A 16,108-nucleotide genomic window follows, 5' to 3' on the forward strand; every position below is an offset into this window, starting at 1 on the left:
ACGGCTTGCGCTCTTGCACACATCTTTGCGTCATCTGTCCTTGCGCCCTCCCCATTTGCAGCAGCGTTCAGCTCATGCTAAGCCCTGCTTTGCATGCACAACTGCATTGCACACCACAATCAATCACTGTTAGCCTTTTCCATTATTTCCCAGTGTTTGAATTATACATGGGGAGATGTAGGAGGAAAAAGGAGCAGGAACAAAAGGAGGCTTTCTGTTCTCAAGCGAAGCTTTATTTAAAACCCTATCCATAATCTGTAACAACCCATTAAGGTAAAGAAGTTGGTCATAAACAAGGAAAAACTGGCTCTTCCTCGTGCCTTCATACCTTTCTAACAGTGGCAGTGGCCAAGTTTTGGCAATGTCGGTGCTTTTTGCTCCCTCCGTGTGCATCTTTTCCAGGCAGTTCTGGGATTACGGGCTGCAGCCGCTGTCTGCCGACAGCTTGAGCGTATCGTTGGAAAGGTGTTCGCCTGGGCTCCAGCTGCCAGTTGGATTTGCTGATCTCATACAAAAGTTCCCCCCAGACTGTGCTGTTTTCCCTCAGCGGCGTGCCGGGAGGATGATTTCCAAGGTGACAGCTCTGCCCCCCAAAAAATGGACATTCAGCAGATGGGGAGGTTTTGCATTTGCAATTGGGCCAAGCAGGGTTTGATACAGAGAACTGGAAGATACAAATGGAAAATCTAGAAGGAAAAAAGTACGGTCCGAGGTGACTTTTGGCCGGGTGTTGGAAGATGATTAGCCCCTGAGTTTGATTAACCTGAAAAGGGGAAGAGTCACCAGCTTGATTTAAGCTGCTAGCCTTGCTCAGGCCAGCCAGCCTCAATTTACAGCTCAGTAAAATCTGCAGCAGCGAATTTTGTGTGTTGGATAGTGGAGGGGATGGGGACAGAGTGAGGATCTTGAATTAAATCACAAACCTCCTTAATTGTGTATAATTCTGGTACATTATCACTCCCCACCCCTTTTTCCCTCCTCGTCTCGCTCCCACTCTTCTGCCAGCACAGGAAATACAAAGTAAGATTGCAGTCCCTTTGGACGGGGTACGTTTGTGTTTGTAATTTGGCGATGCACCTTGGGCGCTGAATAAATAACTCTTAAATACCGCCTTGCTGTACAGCTCTACCTATATACTAATAAATTCCTTATTTGTTCAGGAGTTAAGGCGAGTGATCCGTCATGCAAGTGCCTCAGGGCCAGCTGGAGAGCGCGGCAGATATTTACAGTGGTCCTCCATGAAATTACCTGCAACCTGATAGACGGTCCTGCCGCCGATGGGTGTTAGTCCTTCGTAAAACCTGACCCCAGGAGCCGAGGGATAACGCAGTTGTAGTAAAAACCATTTGTCGGATACGATTGCCAGCCGCAACGGGGATTTTTGAACAGCCTCGTTAAGGCTGAGTGATGCGGAGATGTGCGCGGCATCCATAAGCTAGCCGTTAGTTACATTGTTTGTGAAGGATTTGCTGATTATATGTCTTGAGTTCAGTTTAGTGCTTACCCGCTGACACCTTATTTATAGCTGCTGCTTTAAGTCTGGTATTTATGGCTCAGGCACTTCAGGAAAGTGCAGGTCAATTCCTGGGGTTCAAATGAAATTTTGCAGCCTTGATCCTTTAGGCAGGACTGGGGTAAAGCCAGAGATGTCACAGGACTCGGCACAAATTGGATGCTTTTAATTATTTTGGTGGGTTTTTTTTTCCCAAGTGGGATTTGCGTTTTCCTCCTACTTTTTCCATGTGATTACAGGCCTTGTTACAGTTGAATGTCACTAATAAAAGCCTGTTGAGCATCTAGTGTAACATTTTCTAACTCCATAAGGTCAGTCGTGCTCTTATGCATCGTCGTGGGGCAGCATGTGGAACAGCGGCATTGCTGACCTTATTGGTGACACTTAAAATCACTGAGCATCGGCTGTCCCTGTGCCGCCACCAGCACAGCAGCTTTTATTTGGTTTTAAACTTTTATCCAGTTTTGGGCAAGTTAAGGTATTGTTATTTTGAGGGAATACCCTTATCTTTCTCAATGGAAAACTTACAGCTTCTTCCTGAACACCCTAGGTTCACATGAGCAGCTTTTGTTAACAGAGGCGGGTATCTTGCAGGGCTTGGAAGAGTTGTGATATCCTCCGGCTCCTCTTCTGCCGGCCATTTGACCCGACAGAAATCCCACCGCTTTGTTCTGAGATTGGATACCTCCGGTTCAAAGGAGATGAATTACACGAAATTGCCCCTAAATTTTAGTTCTGCCGTAGAGGTCTAGAAATTGAAGAAAACATGTTCAACAACAGATCAGGCGGAAAAAAAAATAAAATTAGGTGTAATTGCTATTTGAAAGCAGTAACTTTTGTCTCTCAGTTTATACAACCTGTGCTTTTCAGCAAGGGAATGCTGCATGCTCGCCGTCGTTTCAGCGCAGTCAGTGAGCTGCGGGCTGCACTTTGTCTGCTCTGCCTGACATCTCTAAACCTCACGCTAAGCTAGACCCTTCGCTCTTGTTGCTTGGCTTATGTAGCAGCTGATTAGAGCCATTGTAGGAATATGGTCTGAAATAGCGGTAGGAGGATCTCTAGCTGTATATACACTACATTGCATGATCGTCTACAGTCATTTTAGTTTCCAGTGCTTCAGGAGCTCTTACAATCAGAATTATTCAGACTTTGCAGCTTGTGTGCAAACGCTAAGTGTTGCACTGACCACACAGACCGTGGTTCACCCCGAGGATATCGAAGGCTCACAGGGAAGTGTCAGCAAGAGATTTCTTTTCCTCTCATGTACAGACCTTAGCGTAGGCATTTTTTCTTGTCATATCACTGCAAGGCTGCACGGGAGGTTTAACTGCTGCAGAACGCCCGAGCCCGTCCACAAAGGAGATTGCACGTGTGGTTTTCTGCACTTTAGTTAACCTGGTGACATACAGAAACTTCTAACCAGAAAAAAAAAAAACCATTTTCAACATCTTTCTACTTCTAGCTTATTAAAGGGTTGAGTGGGACGTTCAGGTGAAACTAAATATGGGAGCGATGCCAAGAAATCGACTTTGGAACTGAAATGGAGATTCCCTTTGTATTAAGATTATTTTTCATACGGACAAGAAATGAATCACGCGGTGCCAGGATAGCGCAGAGGTGGGAGCGCTCCCCATTTCCGTGGCGGTATTGATGAGGCAATGTCAGAGCAGTCTGGAAGATGGAGAGGCTGCCCAAAAGGGTTTCCGTTTTTCAGTAATTAACTTTTGTTACCTGATGGACAAAACTTCCTTCCAGCTCTTGTTTTCCTGCCTGGAAGACACTTTTAGGTATTTTTTACATCGCTTCATCTACATCAATCTGTTAGTCTGTAAGTGTATCCCAAATTACTGTATATGATGAATATAATATGATGAATGATGAACAGGATTGAGTTATATATACATAGTCATTGATTAGACAGGGAAATAGGATCGATTTAAATAGAAATACAATATGGTTCTCTGTTTCAAATATAAAATCTTGAAATAGTACTGCATACAGCCAGGTAGGAATAGTTTCGTGATGGAAATTAAGCTACGATCTTAGAAAGATTTGAAGTGATTTCTATATATTTCTAAGAACCTGATGTTTCTTTTAATCTATTTTAAAAGAGGGAGTCCTTTTAAATGTCGGGAAAAAAAATTATGTTGAGATGATTGAGGAATTATGAGACCTTGAATTTTCAGAATGGGTTTTTTTTTAGGTTCGTGCTTTACAGAATTGACTTTTGCAGAAGAATTCTGTTAACTGAAAGAAGGGGCAAGTGCAGCTCATTCGTAGGCAGCACCAGCACCGAGGGGATTCAGGGATGAATGCCTGTACGATGTGTAGGCAGTTCAGTCCCATATACCTTGCAAGACGTTTGAGGGAAAGGAGGTGGGTACTTTAAAAACGCACATGTATTTTTGAAAGGTGTCATGAGCGAGCAGCAGCTCATGTCATTCGCAGGTGGTTAGCCCAGTAATTTGCCGAAATTGTGTAATATTTTGGAGATTATAATAGCATTTTCTCTAACTTGCATAGCTTCCGCTAGAAGACATTGTGTAGCTATTTAAACATTTCAATAACCTTTAAAGGAGTAAGGGACGAAGAAGTGCTAATGAGCACGATTAGCTTGGCCTTTCACAAAACCTTTGACGAAGGCTCAGTGTCATTAGAGAAGCCGAAAATACACGTGAGAAATGGCGCCTCACATTAGAAACCAGCCAAGGAGGAGGCACGCAGATCGTTGCGATCCAGCAAAAGGTCTGTCCCAGCAAAAGGTTTTACAGTGATCCCACCCCCACTACAGGTTGTTGGGATCTTTTTTTTTCAGTTTGAAGAACTCTCGTTTTCAGTACCTGATTTGTCCCTCCTTGTCTGTGCAGACACGGTGGCTTGGGGAGCGCCAGAGCAAGGAAGGGGCTTCAGCCCCTGCAATTCCTGCAGTTCCTCTCACTGCCGTAGCACGAATGAAACGTGAATGTCCGCTGCTTGGTTTTATCATTGCTTATCTTATAGATAAGCAGTGGATAATTAGATTTATTTTTATGGCTTTGGATTAGAATTGGTGGGTCACTTGGAGGGCACGCGCAGGCGGCGTTTCATGATCTTAATGGTCTCACACCACTTCTTATCCATATTCCTGGCGACTGGGAAGCAAAAGACTCCCTTACCCTCCCTCATATACTTACGGTGTTTTTCTCAGCCTTGCCTATTCCACAGGCTATAATCAAAGTTTTATTTGCATTGCCTGAGGTGTATGTGCAGAGCATGTAAAATAGAAATTCAGGAGACACATGGCTGGTCTCGACGGGAGGAGCTGAGGTAGATGGGCACAGAGGACAGCTATATTAATGATAAAAACGTCACATATCTGCCCTGAAAACTACTGGAGTCTTATTGTTTAGGATTTAAAGTCCTTGTAAAGCAAGTGGAAATGCACGGTTTATAAATGAGAAAGCTGCATGCAGTGTGAGTTGCTAGTGGAGAGTAAATATAAATCTCTCTTTTTGTTTATCCCGCTTTTTGCACTGTTCTGAGTAATTATCTTTCCTTCTGGAGATTATTGAAGCTCGAAAATACTAGTTCTTGCTTAATTATTGTGTGAATTCAAGCTTGAGCACTGTTGAAAAAAGATGGGAAGGGGTTTTTTTCAGTTGTTTTTTGTTTGTTTTTTAATCAGTCCAGCCAAGTAAGTACCGAATTTCTTGACCTGCAGTCGCTCTGAATGCATTTCTGCTCAAAGGGTATGGTAGACCTCTACTCTCCAGTGGTCACGCATCCAGGAGTGCTAATGTACACCATCAGTTTGTGAAAGGGGATCCAGAGTTCCCGAAAAGCGGTTGTGTGGGTTGATTTAACATACCTCCCATCTGACTTGGAGTCACCGATCAGGCAGGACTGGTCTGAGCTGTTTATTCCATCGTCAGTTCAATAACCCAGCACTGACGTTTTTGCGGTGGCAATGAAGTAGGAGTTATCCGTGCAGACAACGCCACGTGCATCCTCCTGGCCCGCCGCCGGGACAGTGAGCTGCGTCTGGCTTTCCTGTGTGGGCTGGTACCCGGCAAGCCCGACCGGGTAGTGCAGGGCTCCTGCTGTGTAAACAGAAGATTTTCCCCAGCTCTGTGTTTGAGCCTATGAAACGCAGAGTGCGAAAGCCGTGTCCATCTGAGCACCCGGGATATTCCCTTTCGAATTAAGGTTACTGGGGATCTTTTTCCTTGCAGCTTCACAGTGGTCCCAGCCGGTGCAGCCCACCTCCTCCTTCTGCAGACCGTCTCAAAGGCTGCGCATCCTTCGCCTGTGAAGCTTTGTGCACTTCCAGCCACTACCTTGTCATTTTCTGGTCTCTTTGCATGTCTCTCAGTCCCTCTTTAAAAATTAATATTGATTACATTTGGGTTTTTTCTTTCTCTTGTCACTTTGCTTTGTTTCCAGAGATGAGATTAGACTAATATCCTGTTGCATAGACTTCTGTTTAATACAGATGAGCTGTCACAAGCCCTACCTGTGCAGGAATTAATGTAGCTTTTAGCCTTCTGGGGTTTAATGCTTTTAGGCCAAACACTAAGAGGACAGTGTTGGTCTCTCTGAAGATGATGATGATGGTCTCTGTTTCTGATGTCATCCCATCCAAAACGGGCTGCAGGAGATGGTCAGTGAAAAGTGTTGGGATAAATACCTGCAAAGAAAACAGGCTGACCGTTTCGTTGAGAGAAGAGACCCCTCTGGGATGGAGAAGCAGGTCCGGAGGTCTGTACGGAAGCGTTGGCGATGCGTGCCTTGGCAGACGGGGCTATGCAGAAGGCAGCCTATGGAGGGACGGGGGGGGCCGGTCAGAGGCTGGACTCGAGAGAGGAGAGGGATGAAGGGCTCTTCAGAGATGCTTGCGATCCGAGAAGCGAAGGGGAAAACTGGGAGAGAAGTGTCTCTAGAAGAAGCGTTGAGCTGGCTGTGCTGGAGGCAGTAAGAGGGATGAGAGAAGCTCGCTGTGTGCGCTGCGGCTGCAAAACGCTGTTACGGTCTCGGCAGAAGCCGTTTCGATGGCAAGCCTGGGGCAGAGGCTGCGTTGGAGGAGGTGTAGCATGGAGCTGGAGGGAAGGAAAACCTCAGGCAGTGACTGCAAACAGCATCTTCAGTGAGCTTACAGGTGAGATAGGACAGCAGTGGTAGCTGTAAAAATCATCAAGGCTAATGATGGTTTTTTAGAGGGGCATTGTGAAGATGTGCTGCAAAAGAAAAGAGCCAGAGAAGCATAGGGACGAGGCGATAACAAATAAAAAATGTTAAAATCAAGTCATTAGAGTAGGAAGACGGGTCAATGGGAGGCAGCACGTGAGCAACCTCGGCACGTGTTGTACAAACGGGGAAGCAATGGTTAAAATGTAGGAAGGGGAAGTCCTGTTTCTCAGTTTTGTCTGAGAAAGCGACTCTGTGCGAAGAGCCACGGAAAAGGTGAGGGAGGACTGGGAAAAGCAGTGAGAAGGCACGTGTGGGCAGGACGGTTGTTTAGGAGGAAGAGCCTTGGCCAGGGACTTCTGCCGTTTGAGAGTCTGAGGTGAGGGCAGGGTGGAGGTGTGATTTCTTACCAAGGGACGGGGAAAAATTCAGGGTTGAAGAGAGCAATGAGGGGGAAGAGGAAGGGAAGAGGTTACACGTGCTGACGGCCTGAAAGCTGTGGGGCATGAGAGACTTGGAAAACAGAAGGAAAACTCGGCAAAGAGGGAGAAAAGAAGTGACGTGGTAAGCACCGGGTGAGATTAACTGCACTTTTGCTAATGGATTAGGATGAAACGAGGGCACTGGGGGAATTTCAACCAACTTGGGCCATCCGGAGCCCAAGAGCTCTGGTCCTCATCCCGAGCTGCCCCGCCAGCGGGGATCTGGAGCCAGGCAACAGCAGGATTTTTTGACGCCACACGCAAAGCACGAGATCTCCAGCGGCTGCAGGGTGAGCTGGATCACGCCTGGGCTCTCTAATGCCTTTTAATGTATTGATCAGGCCTTGTTTGCACTCTGGTGACTTTTCCTCCTTTCAATAAACTGGTAGAGCTGGTGCAGCCTTGACTTTTACAAGGTGCCTTGTCTGATACTAAAATACAACACCAATAATCTCACCTGACTTTAAAAAAAAAACCAAACCCCAAACAAAAAACCTCTGTCTCTGCAGCCAGTATAGTACAGGTTTTAAATTTTCTGGTGCTTTTCTTTGTAAACTGCTCAGCAGGGTATTATTCAGGCAGCTGCATCGAGGGACTAATATAACATGTGTTCTCAATTTTGGACCCTTTATGTTGGGAATTTTCCGTTGTGCAATTGCATTAAATCTGAGGCGGCTGACAAGAGCACGATGTTTTCTAACTCTGCACAAGGTTAAATGACTGAAATAAAAATAGATGGAAAAGAAAACAAAGTAAAATAAGTTTGCTTTCTCATGTAATGGCAGGCAGTAGCGTGAGGTCAGGGACTTAACGATAGCTCAGCCATCAGTCAGGGACCGTGAAACAACTGATCCTTCCTAAATCACTTTGGAAATTATCTTCTGTTTCAGACGCTCGTTCTCTTTCATCCGCACAGATCATATAACCAAAAAGACTCTGTTCAATGTTATCATTTTTATATAAATTGTGGTAATAATGACTGTATTTATGAAGCATTTTACTTTCTAAACGCTTGGGCTCTAGGATGTTATTTGCAGTATTTTCCTTACTAGGAAATGTATGATTTTTACTACTGCCTGTAGGAAAAATACAGGCTGTGCTGGTGTCACAGGAAGGGGGAAAGGCAATCTGCGGAGCAGTGCGGTGGTCTTGCACACAGGAGAGTCGATGAATTTACAAATGCAAATGTCAGGCCAAGACGGCAGCTACAGGTAAAGCCGGGGCTCTGATCTTCGGAAAGAAGCATCAGCTGGGGAGCGGATCACGGAGCCTCGCGGCCTCATGTGCGGCACGTGGGGCTCTGTCCTGCAGCACTCCAGGATCCTTCTGGAGTTGTTTTTGGCTCTGCGTTCCCATCCAACAGGGCTGTCACTTTTGCCCCCGTTTTACATCTCACAGGTTTTGTTTTCAACCCAGACTGCAAAGGTGGCTGTTCTTTTTTCTCTCTGAAGTTTAGACGAAATGTCAGACCAGCTTCAGCAGGCGCCAGCCCTCTAGTCTCTTGCAGATTGTCAGCACGATGCTGCTTGAACGTTTGTTAAGGAAAGTTTCATAAATAAAAGCAAGGGAGGGTGCCGTTTATTGCTATAATTTTCTTATTGTAGCAGAGCTTTATGCATTTGCAGAGTTACTAGCTTTTTGTTCAGGTAGAGAATGAGCTGACCTCAAATGCTAAATCCCATTTTGTTCTGCTTAAATGACCAGCTGCACCCCACTGCAGTAGTTTGTACCCTCGTTATTATTTTGTTGTCTTTGTGTTTTGGATACCGGCATTTTAACTACCAAGTCTTCTGGCGTTAGAGCGGGTCTGTTCACCAGGGTGCTAAGGCCGGACACCTGCAGCCGAACAGGGTGGGCACCCGGCCGGCACGTGCCCCTTTCAGCCCAGCCTTCTTCACACCCTTCGGTGCAATCTGGTTTAGCCTTCAGAGAAGGTATTTCTTGAGCAGGCAGCTCATTTTGCTGGGTTCCTCGGGTGATCCTGGTACATGGGGTCCTCTGCATGTCCTGTTGTTAGGTGAGCCATTAAGTTGTGCAGTTTAGCAGGAGTTTTTAGCAACAAATGGGAAACTATATCCATTTAGGTCTGCCATGTGTCAGTCAATTACAAAAAATTATATATATATATGCCTGTCTTGTGAAAAAAGTAGCTCAAGTTTAGAGCTGTGCAAGACAGACCATTAAGTTAAAAATAAATCTTCAGAACATAGTGCATCTAAACACAAATTGTTTATTACTGGCTATTTTATTTATATCAGTCAGGGGATACTCAACTACTGACATGGGAACAGCAAAACATAGTTTTTAATTCTGGGCCTAATTTGTACTTTTCTCTTATTACTTTCCATGGCCATTAGGAAAAGCTGGCTCTCAGACGGAGACTGGAATACACTCCTCGCACTTCAGCCCCTCTCCGCCGTTATTAGTAGAAGGAACATTTTCCTGCTACTCATTGATATATATCTATATATCTATATATATCCCCCATATATTTGTTTTGCTTCCCATTCCCTTCTATTTTTTCCAGGTACAACTTGTTTGATCGCGCTGTTGTCAGATAAAGAACTCACAGTGGCCAACGTTGGTGATTCGCGAGGAGTCTTGTGTGACAAGGACGGGAATGCTATCCCCTTGTCACACGATCACAAGCCCTACCAACTGAAAGAGAGGAAGAGGATTAAAAGAGCTGGTGAGTCGTAACGTTTTTGCTTTGGATTGAAGGTTCATCTTTTTTCTTCTCTACCCTGTCAATAATATAGACTTTCCCCCTGAGAGAGACTGAAAAGTACTAGACTGAGGCATCAGCAGATAAAATCTTCCATTATTAATACAGCACTTTTCAGTGGGATGTCGTGGTGCGGACAGAGAAATGGAAGCAGATTGACCTATCCCTTAATGAGCCGGTGTCGCAGTAAGAAGAGCAGCCTTCATCTTCAACAGCCAGTTGACCATCCCGGCCACTTCCCTTGTCATCTCTGCAGGGAGCAAATTAATAAACAGGAGCAGCAGCCTTACAGGCTTCTTCACACCAAACCGATCAGCAGCCTTTATGTGAGAGGCTGGGTCCGAAGCTGAGTGAGGTTTAGTTCCTAAAATGAGCAGAGCGTGAATCTAATTCATCAAAGCTATTTTTTTGTTCCCATATAGTGACTGCTAATGAGCACAAACATGTAAATTCTAGCAGGAGTATAGGGAAAGAATATAAGAAACAGCAACCTTTCTGCAATAAATCTTTCCTACCTTTCATCACTTCTCAGTTTAGCGACCTCCTGGGCTAGAAGTTACATTTGGATCATCAAGTTTAATAGCCAATTCTCCACGAATTTGTCAAAGTCTCTTTTGAACCCGTTTCTGGTTTGGCTCCCACAGCAGCCTGCAGCAGCAAATTATTTGATGAAGAAAAAAAGTTCCTCTCGTTTGTGTTAAACCTACCGATGAGCATTGCCTCCAGAGATGCGCTGCCTGTCTGCCTCCACGTCTTCGTCTGTAAAGTGGAAATAACAAGTTTTTCCCCGAGTATAAAACATTTTAAAAGCCTACGCTTTATCAATACGCTCACACCAGCATAAACGCCCGTACACGTGCAACGTGCGCTTTCCTCTCAGTTTGCTTTTATCGCCGAGGAGGCGTAAGGGCAGCGGGGATCCTTCCTGCTGGTAGACAGAGAGCCGAAGTCACGTATGTTCCCCACAGGGGAAGAAAAATTATACAGATCCTAAGAAGAAGGAATAGGAAAATCTTGGTCTCACTTTGCTTCAACTCTGTACTTGAGGGATGTATTAATAAAATCTGGAGATTTGTCTGTAAAATTGCTTCCCTCTTAGCCAAGTCCAGGGCCTCTATGCAATTGGTCACTTCGAGAAGGCCTTCACTTAGGAAAAAAAAAATAATTTATTTCATTTGTCTAGAAGTGAGGCTTTATAACACAACACCATGTAAAATGAACCTGCATTTTTGCAGGAATTTCCAACTTTGGAAGAAATTATTTCAATGGACAGGTAAATGTTATAACTATCTGCAGCTAAACAAGAAATATTCTGTCTAGCCTAGTGACTTAATGAATTCACTTCTCCGTTACCTATTGCCCCATTGTATTATCACGATTGATACGGCCTCATAGTGCTTTTAAAAACATACGTTCCAGTTTATACTGGATTTATATTTTTACATTTTGGAACATCCCTTCTTTACATACAGTAAGTGTAAAATAGAACCCAAGTGCCCAAACTGAATTATCAAGCCTACACCGCTACTGTGACAAAAGTACCTGACTTTTTTCCACCATCTAGATGCTTTCTTGTCTTGTAGAACTGAAGAAAGCGACAATCATTATGTTCCATTTCGGTTGTCCAACTTTACATTGCACCATTAAGCTGCATTGTCCAGTGCCCTATAGGTAGTTATAAAAAGACTGCACATTCGTGTTAGTAGGATGAGATTTCATTTAAAAGTGAAATCCATATAGCCACGGTTGAGAAAATATCCTTCAAACCTCATTCTGATATAAATCAATTTGAGGCAGCCTGAAACAGCAGCTCAAAGAGAAGCGTGGCTTGCCCTCTGCGTTTCAGCGGGGCGTTAACATTGGGATGACAAGTCTAAACTAATCCGTCATTTTTTGCTGCCACGGCGGATGTTAAGGAGGCTCGCTGCTTGATGCTGTCAGCAGTCGGTGGATGGGGAATTAATTCAGTCCCTCTCTTTTCCCCGCTCCCAGCAACTCTGTACAAAGTCTTAGTCAACCCACAACCTGAAAAAAATTTTCCATTTATCAGTCCGACGTGACTGGAGCAGCTCTCGCGCTGAAGCCCCAGAAGCCGACGCTCAGGTTTCTCGTGGGAGTTCCTGCAGTGCAGCGAGAGGTCACTGGTACCCAAGCCTGCAGCCGAACGCCAAAAGGAAAGACAGCAGCTAAGAGAGCAGGGCAGGGCCCTCCATTTCGAGCTGAGGTGCCGCATCCTGTGCAATTACCTGCTGCGCGGCGTGGCTCCGCAGTTAACGGCACTGGTCACAGGGTCTGGGTCAAGACTGTTATTTTCACAAGAGGCTGGCTGATGTACGCTCACGAATGCCGCGGTGCCGCTCGTCTTGCAGCTGAACGAGATGGGGGTCCCACCGCTCTGTCCCGATCCTGTGGGACAGGGGAATGCACATCTTGCGATACAAGGATTCTGGTTTCCCCAGAAAATACAAGGCATCTCCTTCTGATGAGGAGCTTGAGCATTGTATATAGTACCGGCGTAAGACAGTGGCCTTGAAACAACCGTGGGTTTGGCTCGTGAAGAAACGCTTGGTTGTAGAGCCACAAGGTGACTGTCACTGATAGAAATTTAAGTCATTCACCTTGAACACAACCCTCTGAGCTCAGCTCTCACTAACATGCACAACATTTGTGCGGTTGCCAAAAGCTTCTATTTCTTTAATGCCTTTTCTTCTCCAGTGGCAGCCAGCGCTGCAGAGTGTTTGCTTTTCCATGAGCATTTTTACATATTCTGTATGGATGGCTTTATAAAAAGCAAATATTAGAAGCGCCAACAGACACTTCAGCAAACCACAGGAATTCAGCTTGTGCTGTAGGCAGTTCCAGGTGCCACGTGAGAACGGCACCGAAAAGTCACTTTGTACGCGTAAGCACGACCTGCAAAGACTGGAGTAAGCGTGCTGCAGCGAGTCAGCAGCATCAGCTGGCTCCTCTGTAAGTACAGTAACGGGTGCAGGCATTGCTGTCCTCTAATTGTGTGTAAAATGTCTACTTAAAACTGCCTCTTCTTAATTGCATTTTGCTTCCCCTGTCATTCCAATACGTACATGTGATTACACTCCAGTTACTATAGTCCTAATCGCTTATGAAAAAACCCCGGGCTGATGAGTAAGTGGCTGTGTAACATTCAACCGAGGCGGCCTCAAAACCCACAGCAGCAGCCGGACGAGGTTGGTTTGACTGCATATCTCAAGAGGAGTTGCAGTAGGCTCACGAGCCCTTCCTTTTTTTGGCTATGGAAGGAAACATCTTCATAACGGAGAAGTAGAAGTGAATGTATGAAGTAGAAGTGAACGTAGAAGTATTCATGAAAACACCCAGCTAAAAAGTTTTGTTTCTGGTGGTTTTAACACAAATAAATTTTCAAGCTTTAAACAACAATGAATCGTTAAATGAAATGTAGTTTCACCTGAAAGCAGAAGGAATTTACAGATTAGATCAGCCAACCAGGAATGGAAACGCTATCGTTAAGATTTAGGTGACGAGGTGACTGACAAATAACGCATAGGCTGAAGTGCAGAGCTGAAAACATTCTGATAAGTACCGAGAACAAAGACATTTGTAAGAACACCAAAGCAGACAGCCTGCAGATATAAAAGACAACGGTTCACCTAATTTTGTCATACATTTTAATGTTCCGTGTTTGCAAATTATTTGTCCTCAAGTGACTTTTCATTCATGTTAAGATGACAGGAATATTGCTATGAAACAGTGCAGACAGTGGCACGCAGATGCATGCACAGGAATTGAAGGTGCCTCAGTTTTACGCTTTGACCTCCCACGCTGTGTAGTTCCCTCCCTGGCACAGTCAGACTGTGCAGCAGCCGGGTGCTGGCTGTGTCAGAGTCATCGATTTCAGTGCGAAACGTTACCTCACTATAAGCAACCCCTAAATAAAATCATATATTTTCAACTAGAAGTAGCCTTAATCCTGGTGACGGTAAAATCAGTCGGTGAGATCCCCCACTGCATTTTTCTGACTTGAAGTAAAATTTCGTGATCGGTTTGTTCCCAACAGTTTTTTGGTCCTTTTTGACACAGCTCATTCAAGGCCATTTGACAGAAGAACCTATAAATGTTTTTGCACTTGCTTCTTTGCTTTAGGCCTTAAAAGTGAGATGTGAGTCCTGCTGCAGGGTGTTTTCAGTGTTCTTTCCTTCATAGATCTTCTGAAATGGGGAAAACGTGAACTACATAGAAAAAGGAGGTGTTTACTAACAGAAGAATATAAAGATTTGCTTTCAGCATTTTTGTCTTAACGTTGCCCTAAGGCTTTCTGAACAGTAAGTTGTGTAGCACAGGAATCCCTGTGTTCGATAACTTGTCGGTCTCTCTGGGGGAGTAGAGAGCACGAAGCTGCTTCCTTTGAAAGCAGACCCATTCCTGACTCCTCTGCTTCAGCTGTTTCAACAGCACGAGCGGCCACAATCCAGCTCATCCCTGCAGCGCTCCGAGATTGACTTAAGGCATCTCCTGCTTTTTTGAGATACGTAACCTCTGTACGCCTCAGGGTACAGCAGGGTGAAGTTTTGGGTGGGTCTGGCAGGAATCCAGAGACAGGCTTTAACTTTAAAAAGAACTGCTTTAAGTGTTGGTGTTTCTCTCCAGGTGGTTTTATCAGCTTTAACGGCTCCTGGCGCGTTCAGGGGATCCTGGCCATGTCCCGCTCGTTAGGAGATTACCCTCTGAAGAACCTGAATGTTGTCATTCCCGACCCCGATATTCTTACCTTTGACCTGGACAAACTGCAGCCAGAGTTCATGATCTTGGCGTCGGATGGTCTGTGGGATGCTTTCAGCAACGAGGAAGCTGTCCGATTCATCAAGGAACGCTTGGATGAACCACACTTCGGTGCAAAGAGTATAGTTCTACAGTCCTTTTACAGAGGATGTCCCGATAATATAACAGTGATGGTGGTGAAGTTCAGGAATAGCGGCAAAACAGAAGAACAGTAATTACCAGTGGTTCTCTGCCTCACTCTGAACTGAGAACAAACTCTTACATTTTAAACGTAGTAGAAAGCTCTAGTAAATACCGTTAAGATTCTACACAAAAGGAACAGATCCCTCCGGTCTTTGTTCTTTGCTTAACAAAAGGAGCAATACAACAACTACATTCTGCGTGATTATAAGAATTAAGTTTGTTCACATAGACCTGTCTCCTGTGACCTTGCTGCTCCTTAGAAACTAACTGTAATCTTCCATTTCAGAATTGTCTTTGCAAATCCTCTGTAGACTTCTCATTTGATTCCTTACCTCTCATTTCTAACAGTCAAAGGTTCGTTCAGACGCACAGCAGGGTCAGGGCAGTGCTGCCGCTTAATGGCAAGTGATAGGAATGATGCTGCTTTTCACTCGTAGGTGTGACTCTTCAGAACGATGCTCTCGTGTTTCTCATCTCTTTTCTTTTTTAATCTGCAGTGATAAGGTTGTATAGGAAAAGGTTTGCGATTGTTGGCCTGTTATTGATAGGAAGGAGGAAGAGGAGCCAACTATTTATTAGCCTGCTACCACAGAACTGGCTCTCTCGCTTTAACCTCCCCCTCGCCCCTTAAATAAATCCCCGCCAAGCATGTGATTAGGTATAGGTACTGAATTACCTGAAGCCACATGTTTATTCAGTCTGTGCATTACTCTAATAACATTTCTTCTATGCCATATTGTATTCAAACCAACTAATGTTCAACTTCAGCAAAATACTTTGAGGTCTGACACCTTCTATATCAAAAAATAGCTCTGTTGTGATAGAAGAATGTCTGTCATTCACCGAGACTCACCCGTACGTCATTTTTTTGGCATGGACTTTTCGTAGGCATGTAAAGAAAGTAATGCAAGGTAAAATTAATTTCGTTAGTGACTGTTTGGAAAACTAATCAAAGCAGGGCATTCCTTAGAGCTACCTAGGTGGAAGTCAAGCCTATTAAAGACTTCCTTGTACCACTGCAGATTAATTTGTGGTGTTAATCCAGGGGAAGACCACTTTGGAAGCGTTTTTTGGTATAATGTATAAATGCCAGGCAGTGTCATTGCACTGTAGAGATGAAAGCTTGTGTTAAATCTAGATAAAAATATGTTTAGATCTAACTTTCAGTATTTAATTGTATTTTGGAACCTGTGACTACTATAAGTTTAAACAATGACAGTCTGAGTTTGCCCTACATCTGTTAACTTAGCTGGCTGCTTCATGGGC

At 44.6% G+C, this 16,108-nt stretch overlaps 1 protein-coding gene across 1 annotated transcript in view; it reads left to right on the forward strand.

The window, feature by feature from the left end:
- The window catches only part of PPM1L (protein phosphatase, Mg2+/Mn2+ dependent 1L), a 99,069-nt gene extending 83,481 nt beyond the window's left edge, over positions 1–15,588 (forward strand). The window contains exons 3-4 of the mRNA XM_050902516.1: positions 9,686–9,847; positions 14,528–15,588. Of these exons, the coding sequence (XP_050758473.1) occupies positions 9,686–9,847; positions 14,528–14,874 (509 nt within the window). The 3' untranslated portion in view covers positions 14,875–15,588. The remainder of the gene's footprint in view (positions 1–9,685; positions 9,848–14,527) is intronic.
- The last annotated feature ends 520 nt before the right edge of the window (positions 15,589–16,108 follow it).

The sequence above is a fragment of the Gymnogyps californianus genome, chromosome 10 (assembly GCF_018139145.2).
Source record: "Gymnogyps californianus isolate 813 chromosome 10, ASM1813914v2, whole genome shotgun sequence".
NCBI lineage: Eukaryota > Metazoa > Chordata > Aves > Accipitriformes > Cathartidae > Gymnogyps > Gymnogyps californianus.